This window comes from Eptesicus fuscus, chromosome 1 (assembly GCF_027574615.1).
Source record: "Eptesicus fuscus isolate TK198812 chromosome 1, DD_ASM_mEF_20220401, whole genome shotgun sequence".
NCBI classification, from domain to species: Eukaryota; Metazoa; Chordata; class Mammalia; order Chiroptera; family Vespertilionidae; genus Eptesicus; species Eptesicus fuscus.
The window spans coordinates 134,770,666-134,783,572 of NC_072473.1; the positions used below are offsets into that span (position 1 = coordinate 134,770,666).

The window sequence follows — 12,907 nt, forward strand, 5'->3', positions numbered from 1 at the left end:
ATTAAAATGCAGACTTTGAAAACCATGTATTTGTTTCCAGGAGGCCTGGACCCCAGTTCTCCGTACACTATGGTGTCACCAAGTGGACGAGCAGGGAACTGGCCAGGGTCTCCTCAAGTGTCTGGCCCCTCACCAGCAACACGGTTACCTGGGATGTCACCAGCCAACCCATCACTACATTCTCCAGTTCCAGACGCTTCTCATTCCCCTCGAGCTGGAACAAGTGAGTGTAATCAACACGTTTATGTCTGCTTTCAGTATAACCAACGACTGACCTATTTTATTCCATCCTCACGTTTGAAGATCATGATCTACTTGCTGAATGGGGTTACTTAATAACTTCAACCTTTGCCATTTAGTAAATCGGTGGTAATAATAGTTCATTGCCAAAGTCAGACATAATGTAAGAAAGGGAAATGTCTCTTCCAGAAGTTTTTTGAGTTGAGACCCCAGTGCCTCTGTTATGACTGCTACCCTAGCTACAATACTAGACCTGAAAAAGATCCCTAAAGGCATCTGACAAGATGATGCAATTTAACACAGAAGAAAAGAATTGTACAAAATGCCAGCTAGCTTTTGCTTCTCGACTCTTGAGTGGCTTAAAACAGCAGTTCTCTTTGCTCACCGTTCTGCAGTGTGGCAGTTTGGGCTGAGGCCAGCTGGGTAGTTCTCCCAGGCTCTGCTGGGCTCACTCATGCGTCTGTAGTCAGCTCCTGGGTTGGCTGGGCTTAGCTGATTTAAGGTGACCCCAGCGGTATGGCTCCTCTCTGCTCCAGATGGTCTCATACTTGATCGCGGCTTGTTTACCTGGTGGCTGGACAGGGAGCTCCGAGAGAGTGAGTGAAAGCCTAGGCTTGCAACCAGCAGGGCCTCACTTCACTGCATTCTGTTGGCCACAGCAAGTCACAGAGCCAACCCGGAGTCACAGAGCAACAGACTCCACTTCTTGATGGGGCTGCTGCAAAGTCTCATTGCAGGGACCTGGCCACAGGAAGAACTGTGGCCATTTTTGCTAACAGGAAGCTCATATATGATTGCTACACTACAAGGAGTAATTAAACAGTACAGGTTGCTATAGAATAGCAAAGATCTGTACCAGAAACAAAGCAGAAAGCAATGAGATAATATTGGTCTTTATAAGTGAAATGACTTTTTCCTTCCCTAAAGGTTCTCAAACGATGCCAACAAACATGCCCCCACCTCGCAAACTACCTCAGCGCTCCTGGGCAGCCTCCATACCCACCATCCTCACTCACAGTGCCTTGAACATTTTGCTGCTGCCCTCCCCGACGCCAGGCCTCGTGCCTGGCCTGGCTGGTAGTTACCTTTGTTCTCCGCTTGAAAGATTCCTCGGATCGGTCATCATGAGAAGACACCTTCAAAGAATTATCCAGCAGGAAACGGTATGGCCACCTAGTGAACTCACTCACAAGTGGGGATGGTCAAAGGCAGAATAGGATCGGAACTAAAGTGACATCCCCTCCCCTCCTTTAACCAGCTTGTTAGAGTTACGCTTTGCACTATTTTCTTTTCCCTTCTGACATATTCCTTCACTTTACAATTTGCCCTGCTGTGGCTCACATGGACCTGGAGGCAGGTCGGCTCAGTACCATAGGACATGTGTGCCCCGGAGCAGGCTTTGCAGAGAGCAGCCTAGGAGTCGCTCTTGTCCTCGAATGCTTTGCGGGCAGGCTCGCTTTGAACCGGAGTCTCCATTGAAAAAAATGACTTAAGATCACAGGGACGAAAGCTATTTTTCAAATACACGAGCCATTGAATGGATTTAAAACCCTGACCGAAAAGGCCTTCTAACCTGTCCTGTGGCGATGCCCTCAGGAGATGGCTCAGCATTGAGAGCACCTGTTCCCGAGTCCAGCTGCCTGGGTTTGTGGCCAGGCCAAGCCACCTGCTAGCAAGAGCTTGGCTAGTTCTTCCCCTTTCTGGTGATGGTAGGTCATGGTATCTGCCTAACTCGGAACAGTTGTGGGAACTGGAGATAATTCATAAAAAGCTCGTAGCATCATGTCTTGGTATTCAGTACATATTAGTTACTTATAATTATTATTGTTGATGTACATATGATAATGAGGTGGTCGTCAGAATGGTGACTGTTGAAAATATCCACTCAAGGGGTGGCACCACACTATTTTGCAGCCTTTATATTCAGATTTGAAAAAAATAAATGTTTTAACAAGTTGAATAAATTAGCATTTAAAATGGTAATCATCAGACCTGTGATCTAGGCTCACCTCTGCCACTTAAAAGCCCTGTAAGTGTTCAGCTCTTTAAAACTCGTGCTCATTTGTGTAATCAACGTATTAGTCTAGAGCAGAGGTCAGTAAACTATGTGCCTGGAGGCAAGTCCTGCCCACCACCTATTTTTGCAAATAAAGGTTCGTGGGAACACAGCCACGCCCACTCAATACATACCGTCTACGTCTGCTTTCAGCTCCAGTGGCATCATTGAGTGGTTGTAACAGAGACCATAGAGCCTGAAATATTTACCAACCCCTGGGCTAGCAGAGGTCCCAGTCCGGATCTATTTCCCCCCCCCCCCCCCCAATGTGCCAGTTTTATTGTTATTGTGGAAAATTTTAAGCTGGTAAAAAGTAGAGAGTTGGATAATGAACCTGTCTTTTCTCATCACCCGCCTTCAGCAGTGAACTCATACCCATATTGTTTCACTTAGGGTCCCCCAGATTGTTTGATAGCAAATTCCAGACATCATTCCATCCAAACACAATTCTTTATTGTCAGATACGGTTGGTGTCCAGATTGCTTTCCCAAGTTATCACTCTCTTTGCAGTTTGAATCAGAACCCAAACTAGTTCTGTTTGTTTGTTTTAATACGTTTTTTATTTTTTCAGAGAGAGAGGAAGGGAGAGGGAGAGAGAGAAACATCAATAAGAGAGAGAAAAACATCTATCAGCTGCCTCCTGCACACCCCCTACTGGGGGTGGAGCCCACAACGTGGGCATGGGCCCTGACTGGGAATCAAACCAGCAACTTCTTGGTGCGTGGGATAATGCTCAACCAATTGAGCCACACCGGCTGGGCCCCAAACTACTTTTTAAGTCCCTTTCAAACTGTAGGTTCCCCTTCCATTTCTTCTTACATAATTTATTTGTTGGAAGAAACCATATCATTGTCCTGTAGAGTTTCTCAGTCTGGATTTTGCCGATTGCATCATTTTAGAATCATTTAACATGTTTTTTTGACCCCTATAGATCTATAATATGGATCAGTCCTGTCGATCTAACTGCTGAATTCAGCCTCAAGTTGGTTCTTGTTTTGCAAGAATATTTTATAGGTGGTGTTACGCTCTTCCATTGAGACACGTGCTGTCCGATTGCCTCTTTGGGGTGGTGGTCGCAATTTAGGTGCTCACTGCCTAGATACCTCTGTTTTGGAATAGGTGTCAACTGAGTTGTTTTCCTTTTGAAACAGTAAACAGTTCCCTGGGCAACATTTCATTTTCTCTTTGTCTTACATACTGTCTTTTTTTTTTTTTTTTACATATTGTCTTGCATGCTAATTTGATGCATCCTTGTTTTGCAGCTACAGCTGATAAATTCCAATGAACCTGGGGTGATCATGTTTAAGACGGATGCGCTGAAATGCAGAGTGGCCCTTAGTCCCAAAACCAACCAAACACTTCAGCTGAAAGTGACACCTGAGAACGCAGGACAGTGGAAGCCTGACGAACTTCAAGTTTTAGAGAAATTCTTTGAAACAAGAGTAGGTGTTTATTAATGCACCATTTTAGTGTAACCAGCGAAACAGAAGAGTCAAGGTCAAATGAAGAGTAACCTGCTTTATTTATCCCTGCAGGTTGCCGGACCGCCATTTAAAGCCAATACATTAATAGCCTTCACCAAGCTATTAGGGGCTCCTACACACATCCTCAGAGACTGTGTGCATATTATGAAGCTGGAGCTGGTAAGTTACAGAGAAACACCAACTTTCACAGCCAGCTCTTTGAGGAGGTTGCATTTGGTGGGGGCAGGGTTTATTGGTTTTTACCCGTTTAGGCTCTTTTATTTTTCTCTTATATTCTTCTTAATTTCTCACTTAAATTTTCTATGTTTTGAATAGGCAACACAGTCCTCCTCTTGCATCTTTTGAATTTAGAACAAGGTGATTCAGTGGGCAATTTCCCATCCATCCCTGTCCAGCCATCTAGACCTCCTTCCCACAGGCAACCCAAGCTACCAGTGGCTTATCTCTTATAAAAGCAAATATATTTAATACACTGTTCCTACTCCTGGATAATGAAATAACCCTCCCATGGCTTCTTCTAATACTGTATGGACTCATTTTTTAAATTACTTAAATTTCGGATCCATTTTCAATATGTCTTTGTGTCACGTGTGAGGTATGGATCTAAGTTCTTCAGATGCCCCTAATTGCCTTAGTACCATTTATCAAAAAGTCTGTCTTCTCTGGGAGATTTTTAATTCCTTTCTATGAAACTATACAATTATATCAGTGGCATCCAGGTGGCAGCTGATGATAGTTTTCCAACCTTACATTTTAACGTTTTTAGAATTGCTTTGGGTCATTCCAAATACCTCATTGCTTTTTTCAGTTGATATTTTAATATTGGGACAGCATGGCTTCTGCCCTGATAGGCTGTAGATGACATGATTTATGCCAACAAGATATCCATCTGAGTTTTTAAAGGAGTAAATACTTCTGTGGTTACAAAAGCATCCGTGGATATAATTGCAAGTTATTAACACAGTTTGTCTAGTTTGTTTTGGGGAAGGAATTGGAACCGGGACTGGGAAGTCTAGGTTGGCACCAGTTAAGAAGGGCCTTGAATGCCAGCTGTTGATCCTTGGAGGGGGTGGGGACACCATGTGTCCCTGCCTGTCACTGAACATTTGTGAGCTAGAATAGAACCACCTTCCAGAACACTTGGCAGTGCTACAAAGAGGGACGGGGAGAGGCGGCCCCTGGACGGGACCATTAGGGGCCGCGGGGAAGTAACAAAGCCCCGGGCTGCCATCAGTGAGACTAGAGAGAAGGGAACAGGTGCCAGAGACCCTGAGGAGGCAGAATCCGGGGAATTAATGAAGTGAGTGGGGAGGAGAGGAACACACCACATAAATCCATAGTGGCCTTTTCAATGAGTAACTTGGTGTATATCTATTTTTTGAAAACATGCAAGTTATCAACTTGGTTTTGTTGAGTATAAAACAAAATTCTGCCTTAACTTTCCAGACTCCTAATGTTCATAGGACTTTATCTTGATTTTTGATTTTTTCCCCAAACAGTTTCCTGACCAGGCAACACAGCTAAAGTGGAACGTTCAGTTTTGCCTGACGATCCCTCCCAGCGCCCCGCCGATCGCACCTCCTGGGACGCCTGCTGTGGTGCTGAAATCCAAAATGCTCTTTTTTGTAAGTACCACCGGCATGTGTGCGCAGCTTCTGCAGAGAGCCGTGTGAGGGTAGTGCAGCAGCTTGTGGCTAAGTGCAGAAATGATCCGTCGCTGCCAAAAATAGGTCCAGATTCCTCGTCAGCTTACACTGCGCGTGACCCTGGTTCCTTTAGTGCCGTGGTCGGCAAACTGAGGCTCGCGAGCCACATGCGGCTCTTTGGCCCCTGGAGTGTGGCTCTTCCACAAAATACCACGGCCTGGGCAAGTCTATTTTGAAGAAGTGGCATTAGAAGAAGTTTAAGTGTAAAAAATTTGGCTCTCAAAAGAAATTTCAATCGTTGTCCTGTTATTTGGCTCTGTTGACTAATGGGTTTGCCGACCACTGCTTTAGTGATAACAGAAGGTTATTGAACTCGATCGTTGTGGGACAGTTGCATGTTAATCTAACTGTTTGTCCTTGTCATATTTAATTTTCTTTGCTTCACGTATCTTAATCTGACAGTAAATGATAGTACCTTTGATAAATTTTAGTCCAATGTTTTCCTTACTGCGTTTTCCTTCTCTTTGCGTGTGTTTTGTGTCTGCAGCTTCAACTAACTCAGAAGACATCGGTCCCTCCCCAAGAGCCTGTTAGTATAATAGTTCCCATCATTTATGACATGGCTTCAGGTACCACCCAGCAGGCAGACATTCCCAGGCAGCAGAACTCTTCTGTTGCTGCTCCCATGATGGTCAGCAACATTCTGAAGAGGTTTGCAGAGATGAACCCACCGCGACAAGGTACATGACCAGTAGATGCTCTTTTGTTGCGTATGTGTCGTGAGAGTTCTTTTGAGAGAGTCCCCTTCTCCCCGCTGCTTCCTCCTCCCCACCTCCGCCCAGTCCTAGGCCTAGAGCTCCGGTTGCTGTGGCCTCTCGGTGTCCGCCTGTCGCTTTCTTCTGTTCTCACTGGTTCTCTGTTTTCGTCCATGTCTCTGCTGCCTGGACTTCATTTTCGCTAGCGATTTACTGTGGGGACTGACCCAGTTGCTAATGCCAGAAGCTTGTATTTATGGCACACATTGCCACAAGGCCCTAGGCTAGGATGATAGAATTTTCCCTGGATGTGAATTCCTGCCCTGCCATCGATACCCGCCACTCTGTACATCACCAAGTTGAAATGCATGTTGCTTTCTCATATTTAATGGTTCAGTCATGAAGAGAATAATATCATTCAAAGTTCTGTATCTTCTCAATGTTTTGTGAAGAATAAACGCTGATACAAATGGCATCACTGCTTTTTGGGCTCCTTATATAAGTTCAGGTGGGTGCAAGTGAACCTTTTCACCAAGTGCACAATGAAGCTCTCAAGGTGAGCACTGTCAGGGAAACCAGAATGTTCTGGCAAGATAAACAAGGTCTGGTCAATACTGTTGTAGCCTATGCTTAACACACAACTGGCAGTGCGAAATCCTGGGTTACAAAACAAAGCTCAGCGAAGAGAATTTTCTTCCCTTTTGCTTATTTCTAATGTTAAGGGAGTCCACCATCGTTCTGTTGAGAATAGTATGATAAAGGAATTACGTTTTTAAATGAGGGAAAGTTGTTCTCTGAAACATTTTTATGTACCGCAGTGTGAAAATTTTACTAGTAATAGGAATCATGGGAGAAATGATTTATTTTTAGCTGTTTGTTTCCCCATATTGTATACAAGGGCAAGTTCTCACTCAAGTATAGTTGATAAAAAATGCACTGGGCAGTAGAGCAGGGTATGCTTCTTGTGTTGTAATCCTTCTTCCACTTCTTATAATTTTCTGCTTTCATCCTTTGACTTCTTCCTTCTTTCAGCTAAAGAATAGGTCCTTAAGAATCAAAGTTTAAAGCTAACCATTTTCAAAGTAGTAGTCCAGGAGAACTCTGATAATAAACACCATTCTCTCGTAAGCAGAGGACTATCATTATGTCTTATGGAATTGAAAATTAAAAGGAAAGCATGTTTTGATCCTATGGCCATCAAGCAAGTTTTTCTACCTGTCAATAATGAAAATGTGTTTTTAGCAAAAGAAAGATGTAACTTCTTTGAATTAATAAATGGTTGGGATATTTTGAAATTGTTTTTCTTTTATGTCTACCTTAGACAGGTTATACCTTTGCATTTCATTTTCTTTCTGTGCCTTCATTTTCCAGTGGTAGATGAGAAGGGTGCAGTGACTTGCACAGGGTCACTGCGCTCTGCCCTCTGCTGGAAGGCCATTACTCAATTGAGGTCTTCAGTTCTCATTTCAGCCACTGTAGTGTTAGGCTATGCTGGTTTATAATTTTAACAGCTGGTCTTGGTTTAGTGTAGTGAAACAGTTGTAATATTTACAAGAAGGAAGAGGCAGGGTGTTTGGTTTCTTCGAGCAAAGGGGACATTGAGAGGATGAATCGTTAGCCTCCCCCAAACGTGTCTTGCTTTGGGATTGTTGCTGGGCCACATGCAGCCTTCCTCCCGCCTGCCAAGCCCTTCACTTCCTCCCCTTGGTGGTGGAAGTGCTTTTAAGAAAAAACACTTTATTTTTGTATTAATTGATTTTAATGCTGAACTCAAGAAGTTGATCATTTCCTTCAAATTTGGGAGAAAACTCGAATAGATGTCATAGAACTGTACTGTCCAATTTAACTGTCACTGACTGCATGTGGCTATTTAATTTTAATTTAATTTAAATTAAACTAAAGTTAATTTAAAATTCCGTTCCTCAGTCACCCTAACTACATTACAGGTGCTGCTTGGTAGCCTCAGTGCACGAATAGAATGTTTTCATCCTCACAGAAAGTTCTATTGGACAGTGCTGTCATAGCTATTTTACCTCACCTTTTTATAAAAAATACATTTTTATTGATTTGAGAGAGGAAGGGACACGGGGGAGAGAGAGAGAGAGAGAAACATCAGTGATGAGAGAGAGTCATGGATCAGCTGCCTCCTGCACGCCCCTCACTGGGGATCGAGCCCACAACCTGGGCCTGTGCCCTGACCGGGAATTGAACCGTGACCTCCTGGTTCATAATGCTCAACCACGGAGCCATTCAGGGCAGGCTGTAGATCTTTTCATTACATTCAAAAGGCACAAGCCAGTTGTCAGTAGCCTTGAAGCCCAACTTCAGAGGTTTATCCAGTGCTCCTTCTCCAGTGTTTCTATAAACTGTAGGCATCTTCTTAAATTCAAACCTGAATGGGGCTTGCCCAAAATTTCCTCCTAAGAAAAAACCACATCCACATGAAATCATTATCTGATACTCGACACCAAAGCTTAATCCCCTGTAACCTGTGCAGTTAAAATTTACTCTTTTATTTTGATCCTTAAAGTTCTTGCTAATTTTAGATTTAACTGCCCCTACCCCACCGGTGTGTTGACATCATCTTTCCTGTATTGCGAATAGCTAATGACCATTTTTCTCTGTTGCAGGTGAATGCACAATATTTGCAGCTGTTCGTGATTTAATGGCTAATCTTACACTGCCCCCTGGTGGGCGTCCATAGACACTATTGTTTTTAAACCAGGAAGGCTGACAAATGAGACAAAACAACAAAAAAAGTCTGAATTCAGCCTTCAGTTAAAAAAAGGAAAAGGACTTTTTTTTTTACTTTGAGCTAAATATTCTAAACTTGCAAAAATTTTCAGGGTGCACTTCATTTATCAAACCATCCATCTTTTGTGTAGTGAACTTGTAAAGTGTGTTAAATGGGACACGTTTCAAACTAGGTAAATACATCAGTGTCTCGCTTGCCAATCTTAGATTTAATATTCTGTTTTATACTATAAAGTTACGGAAATGCCAAACTTGTTTATTTAATTGTTTTCCTATGTTTTGGGTGTAATAGTCCTTTTTTGGTTTTTGTTTTGTTTTTTTAAGGCAGGTCTGTCGTTTTGAATACTGTAAAACTGTGATAAACTTTATATGAAGCTGTATTTTAATATGACCACTTTGAATCCTTACATGAATATGTTCTGGGAGTTGTTATAAAAAAAAAAAAAACATCCCAAAGAAGCAATATTTAATAAAACTAGAGGTTTAAAAAAACAAAAAGCAGTGACACTCACTTGTGTGTATATATCAGTTCTGCAGATTTCTCAGGGCCTCCCTTCATCTTTAGCCTGGTGGGGCCAGTAACTCATTTCTAATAATATGTGTCTCAAATGTGACCAAAAACATCTACTTCTTCGTTTCAAGTTGATTTTCTTCAAACATTCCGACGCTGACTGGTGGTGAACACTTAGCGCCCTGGTTGTCTGTCAGTTTAGGGTTTTGGCAAGAGCAAGAACCCAGTCTTTGAGGAGAGACAGTGAGTACTTCATGTTAATCCAGGCTCTCAAATACTGCAGGGTTCTGGTCTGCTGAGGATGTGGGAACGTTCCCGTTAGGCAAATTTAGTTTACAGGAGACTTCTGCGTACAGCATTAATTAGGAAACAGAATTTGAATGCTCTGCCTTTGCATGAAATTTCTTCGGGAGATCCTTATCTTGCTTAATTTCCCCACCAAAGTTGGGGCTATTCAAACAATCCCTGTTTGATTCATTGTCTACAGAACGGTAACATGGTTTGCTTGGAAGAAACCTGGGCCAGTCCCCCACTTTGAAGAACCTATGATCACATCTCCGCAGAGTTTCCTTTGGGGGCACTGCGCTGTGTCTGCCAATCAGTCAGGGACTCGGATAAGCTTGAAAGAAGGTCGTCGGAAGCAAAGGTCTTCTGGTGACTTGATGCTATTGGGGGAAGTTTTACAAATGACTTCATGCTGAGTTATCTTGTCACTGTAATGTTGGTTCTCCGTGAAATTGCAGATGCTTTGTCTAATTCCACTTTAGATAATTTAATTGTGCTTCTGTAACTGTCTACTACCGAATTCTAATTTCAGGCATCTCACCGCAGCTGTAGCGTATCTGTTCTCAACTTTGCTTGATTCTGTCTTTCTTTCTGGTCAGCGTTGAGGCCTTCTTTGCCTTTCTTCTGTCTTATTCTGCCTTCATCTCCTGCTTCCTGCCCAACTCTGCCACTATTCAGGAGCAGGTGACTGAACTTTTACCCTTCCTTTAACTTACCTTTTATCCTTCCGTTTCCAGTCCTCCTTGCGGTGGTAATCACATCTGTCTGTCGGTCTGACATGTCTTTATCAAGGACCAGTCCTTTTCTGTGTGGAGCGGAACCCTCTCTCATGTAGAAGCCTCCATGTGTACACAACAAATGTATTTTTATCTACAGGATAATACTGCCTCAAACAATTTTATGAGTCAAGTTAACTTTTTAGGTGTGTGCCCTTTTAAGTATGATTGGTTTTGAACTGTTCATTGCGTTTTAAACATGATGCATTCAGTGGACACTTTTTTCCTAATTATGACTCCTCTCTGAATGCATTGTGCAAATCAAAAGGAAAATAGGACTCAGTGAACAAAACTTGTATTTTGATGCTTATTTAAGAGTACATTGGTGAATTTGAATTTTGATATCATACTTGATACTTGGAATTGGAATATACTTTATTAAAGCTTGAAAACACTAGTATTTGAATTTTAGGCTTCATCACAAACCATGTCTTTTGCCTCTTTTGTTACCTAGTTTCAACCAAAGGGATTGGATGCCCATAGAGATTTTTTCTACTATAGGGTTTGGGTCTTTAAGATGTTTTCAATGTGGTTTTAGTAATAAATAAAATTTACACAAGTTTCAGAGAACTACCAACTCTCAGTAGTTAATTTTCATGAAGATGTTTGGATAGTAGCATGTTTTAGTATTAGTTTAACCTTGAAAGAAGAAATTGGTTCTGGTTTGCCACCTTTTTTGTATCTGCTGAAATGCCATTTCAGAATGTATAGAGTACTTTCAGAATTAGGAAAAAAGTGAAAACTTCAACAGAACATATCAAGTTATTAATGGGCTGAACCTTATATTTGAAATTAACTCTCTGAGTGAGTTAAGTATAGGTGTAAACTAAAATATATATGATTGTGAATTTGAATACCACTAATAACTTTACTTTGTTGCAGTTTACACAGTAACCTGTCCACAGGATACTAATAGTCATTCTTTGGACTGTGATTAATTTATAACTTCAAGAAGCATAATTTTATTACTCTAAATTCAGACCCAGTTTCATCATAAAAAGTTGTTTCTTTCATGATTTCCCCCCAAAGAAATATCTATTACATTTTGCTTTAATATTTATTACCCAAGTGGGTTTTTTTGGTTGTTGTTTTTTAAGAGAGAGAGGAAGGGAAAAGGAGAAAGAGATAGAAATATTGATGAGAGGGAAACATCAATTGGCTACCTCCTGCTTGCCCGGGTTTGGAGATCGAGCCCCAATCCCGGTCTGGTGTCCTGTCCAGGAATGGGACCGGTGACCTCTTGGTGCATGGGACCACGCTCAGCCCCTGAGCCGCACCAGCTGGGCTACCCAAGTGTTCCTGATACGAAATTACTGTACCGAAAATCTTAAGAAAACTTATAGGGACAAAAAGAGAAAATAATGTGTATTTCATTGTTTCTTGGGGAATTTTCTTTTTCATTGGGTTTGATGGGAATGGACAGTGTGTCTTAGGGGAATGATTTGAAATTTACTTAGGATAGCTTTGAGGTTAATAAAAAATGAGCAGAGGCCAACCAGCATTGTGCTACACACCTCCAGGAAGCCATGATCTCACAATTTTCTGTCAATGGCCTCCACTTCCAAGTGGCTGTGATTTGTTAATACCTTGCCCAGGAACATGATTGATTGATGAAAGGGCACATTTGGGTTAATATAAAATAATAGCTAATATTTACTGAGAGCTTACTATTGCCAGACACCATTTAATCCTCACAACAACCCAAATGGGGTGGGTATTAATATCTTCCTTTTACAGATGAGTAAGCTGAGGCCTAGAGAAATGTAACTTGCCGAGATCAAATTTACGACTGCTTAAGATCAAACAGCTAAGTAGAGGCATTTTGAGTCCAGATCTATTTCTGTGAAATAGGAAGTCAGGGGCCGGCTCCAATGTTTAGACTCTCCCCTCGGAGCCTTTTGACGGTATACAATTTTAACATGCTTTGCAAGCTCAAGCAGTGCACGAAACCTAACTACAACTGAGATCACCTCTTGTCATTCAAAGCTGACAATTCATTTGCCTTCTGACCCTCCTGGCACACTTATTTGGAACTTAGACTCCCTTATGGGAGGAGCACTAGTTATCATATAATCAAGAGTACAAAGTAATCATCTAAGCGCAAAGCTTCACGCCAAAGAAGAAACCCTTATCTGGCTCGGAGTGTGCGGCCTTCCAGAATCCACCCTCCAAAACCCAGGTGATGTGTTGTCCACTTCGCCTCTCCTTGGTGGCCCAAAGGTGTCACCTTGGCACAACGCAAGCAGGTAATAGGTGCGTGGTGCTGGCTACCGCAGTCACGTTTCACTAGTTCCCGGATTTGCTACACCCAATCCGTGGGCTTAGGAACCAGGTAAGTAAGCTTAGTCGAGTTGTATAATGCTAGGAACATTTAAGTCAAGAAGTGTGCCTTCAGCGCCT

The 12,907-nt window shown here is 42.3% G+C and overlaps 1 protein-coding gene across 1 annotated transcript in view; it reads left to right on the forward strand.

Moving 5' to 3' along the window:
- Positions 1-10,981, forward strand: part of MED14 (mediator complex subunit 14) — a 59,667-nt gene extending 48,686 nt beyond the window's left edge. Inside the window, exons 25-31 of the mRNA XM_008153031.3 lie at positions 41-223; positions 1,168-1,403; positions 3,559-3,738; positions 3,832-3,939; positions 5,280-5,405; positions 5,974-6,166; positions 8,812-10,981. Of these exons, the coding sequence (XP_008151253.1) occupies positions 41-223; positions 1,168-1,403; positions 3,559-3,738; positions 3,832-3,939; positions 5,280-5,405; positions 5,974-6,166; positions 8,812-8,885 (1,100 nt within the window). The 3' untranslated portion in view covers positions 8,886-10,981. The remainder of the gene's footprint in view (positions 1-40; positions 224-1,167; positions 1,404-3,558; positions 3,739-3,831; positions 3,940-5,279; positions 5,406-5,973; positions 6,167-8,811) is intronic.
- The last annotated feature ends 1,926 nt before the right edge of the window (positions 10,982-12,907 follow it).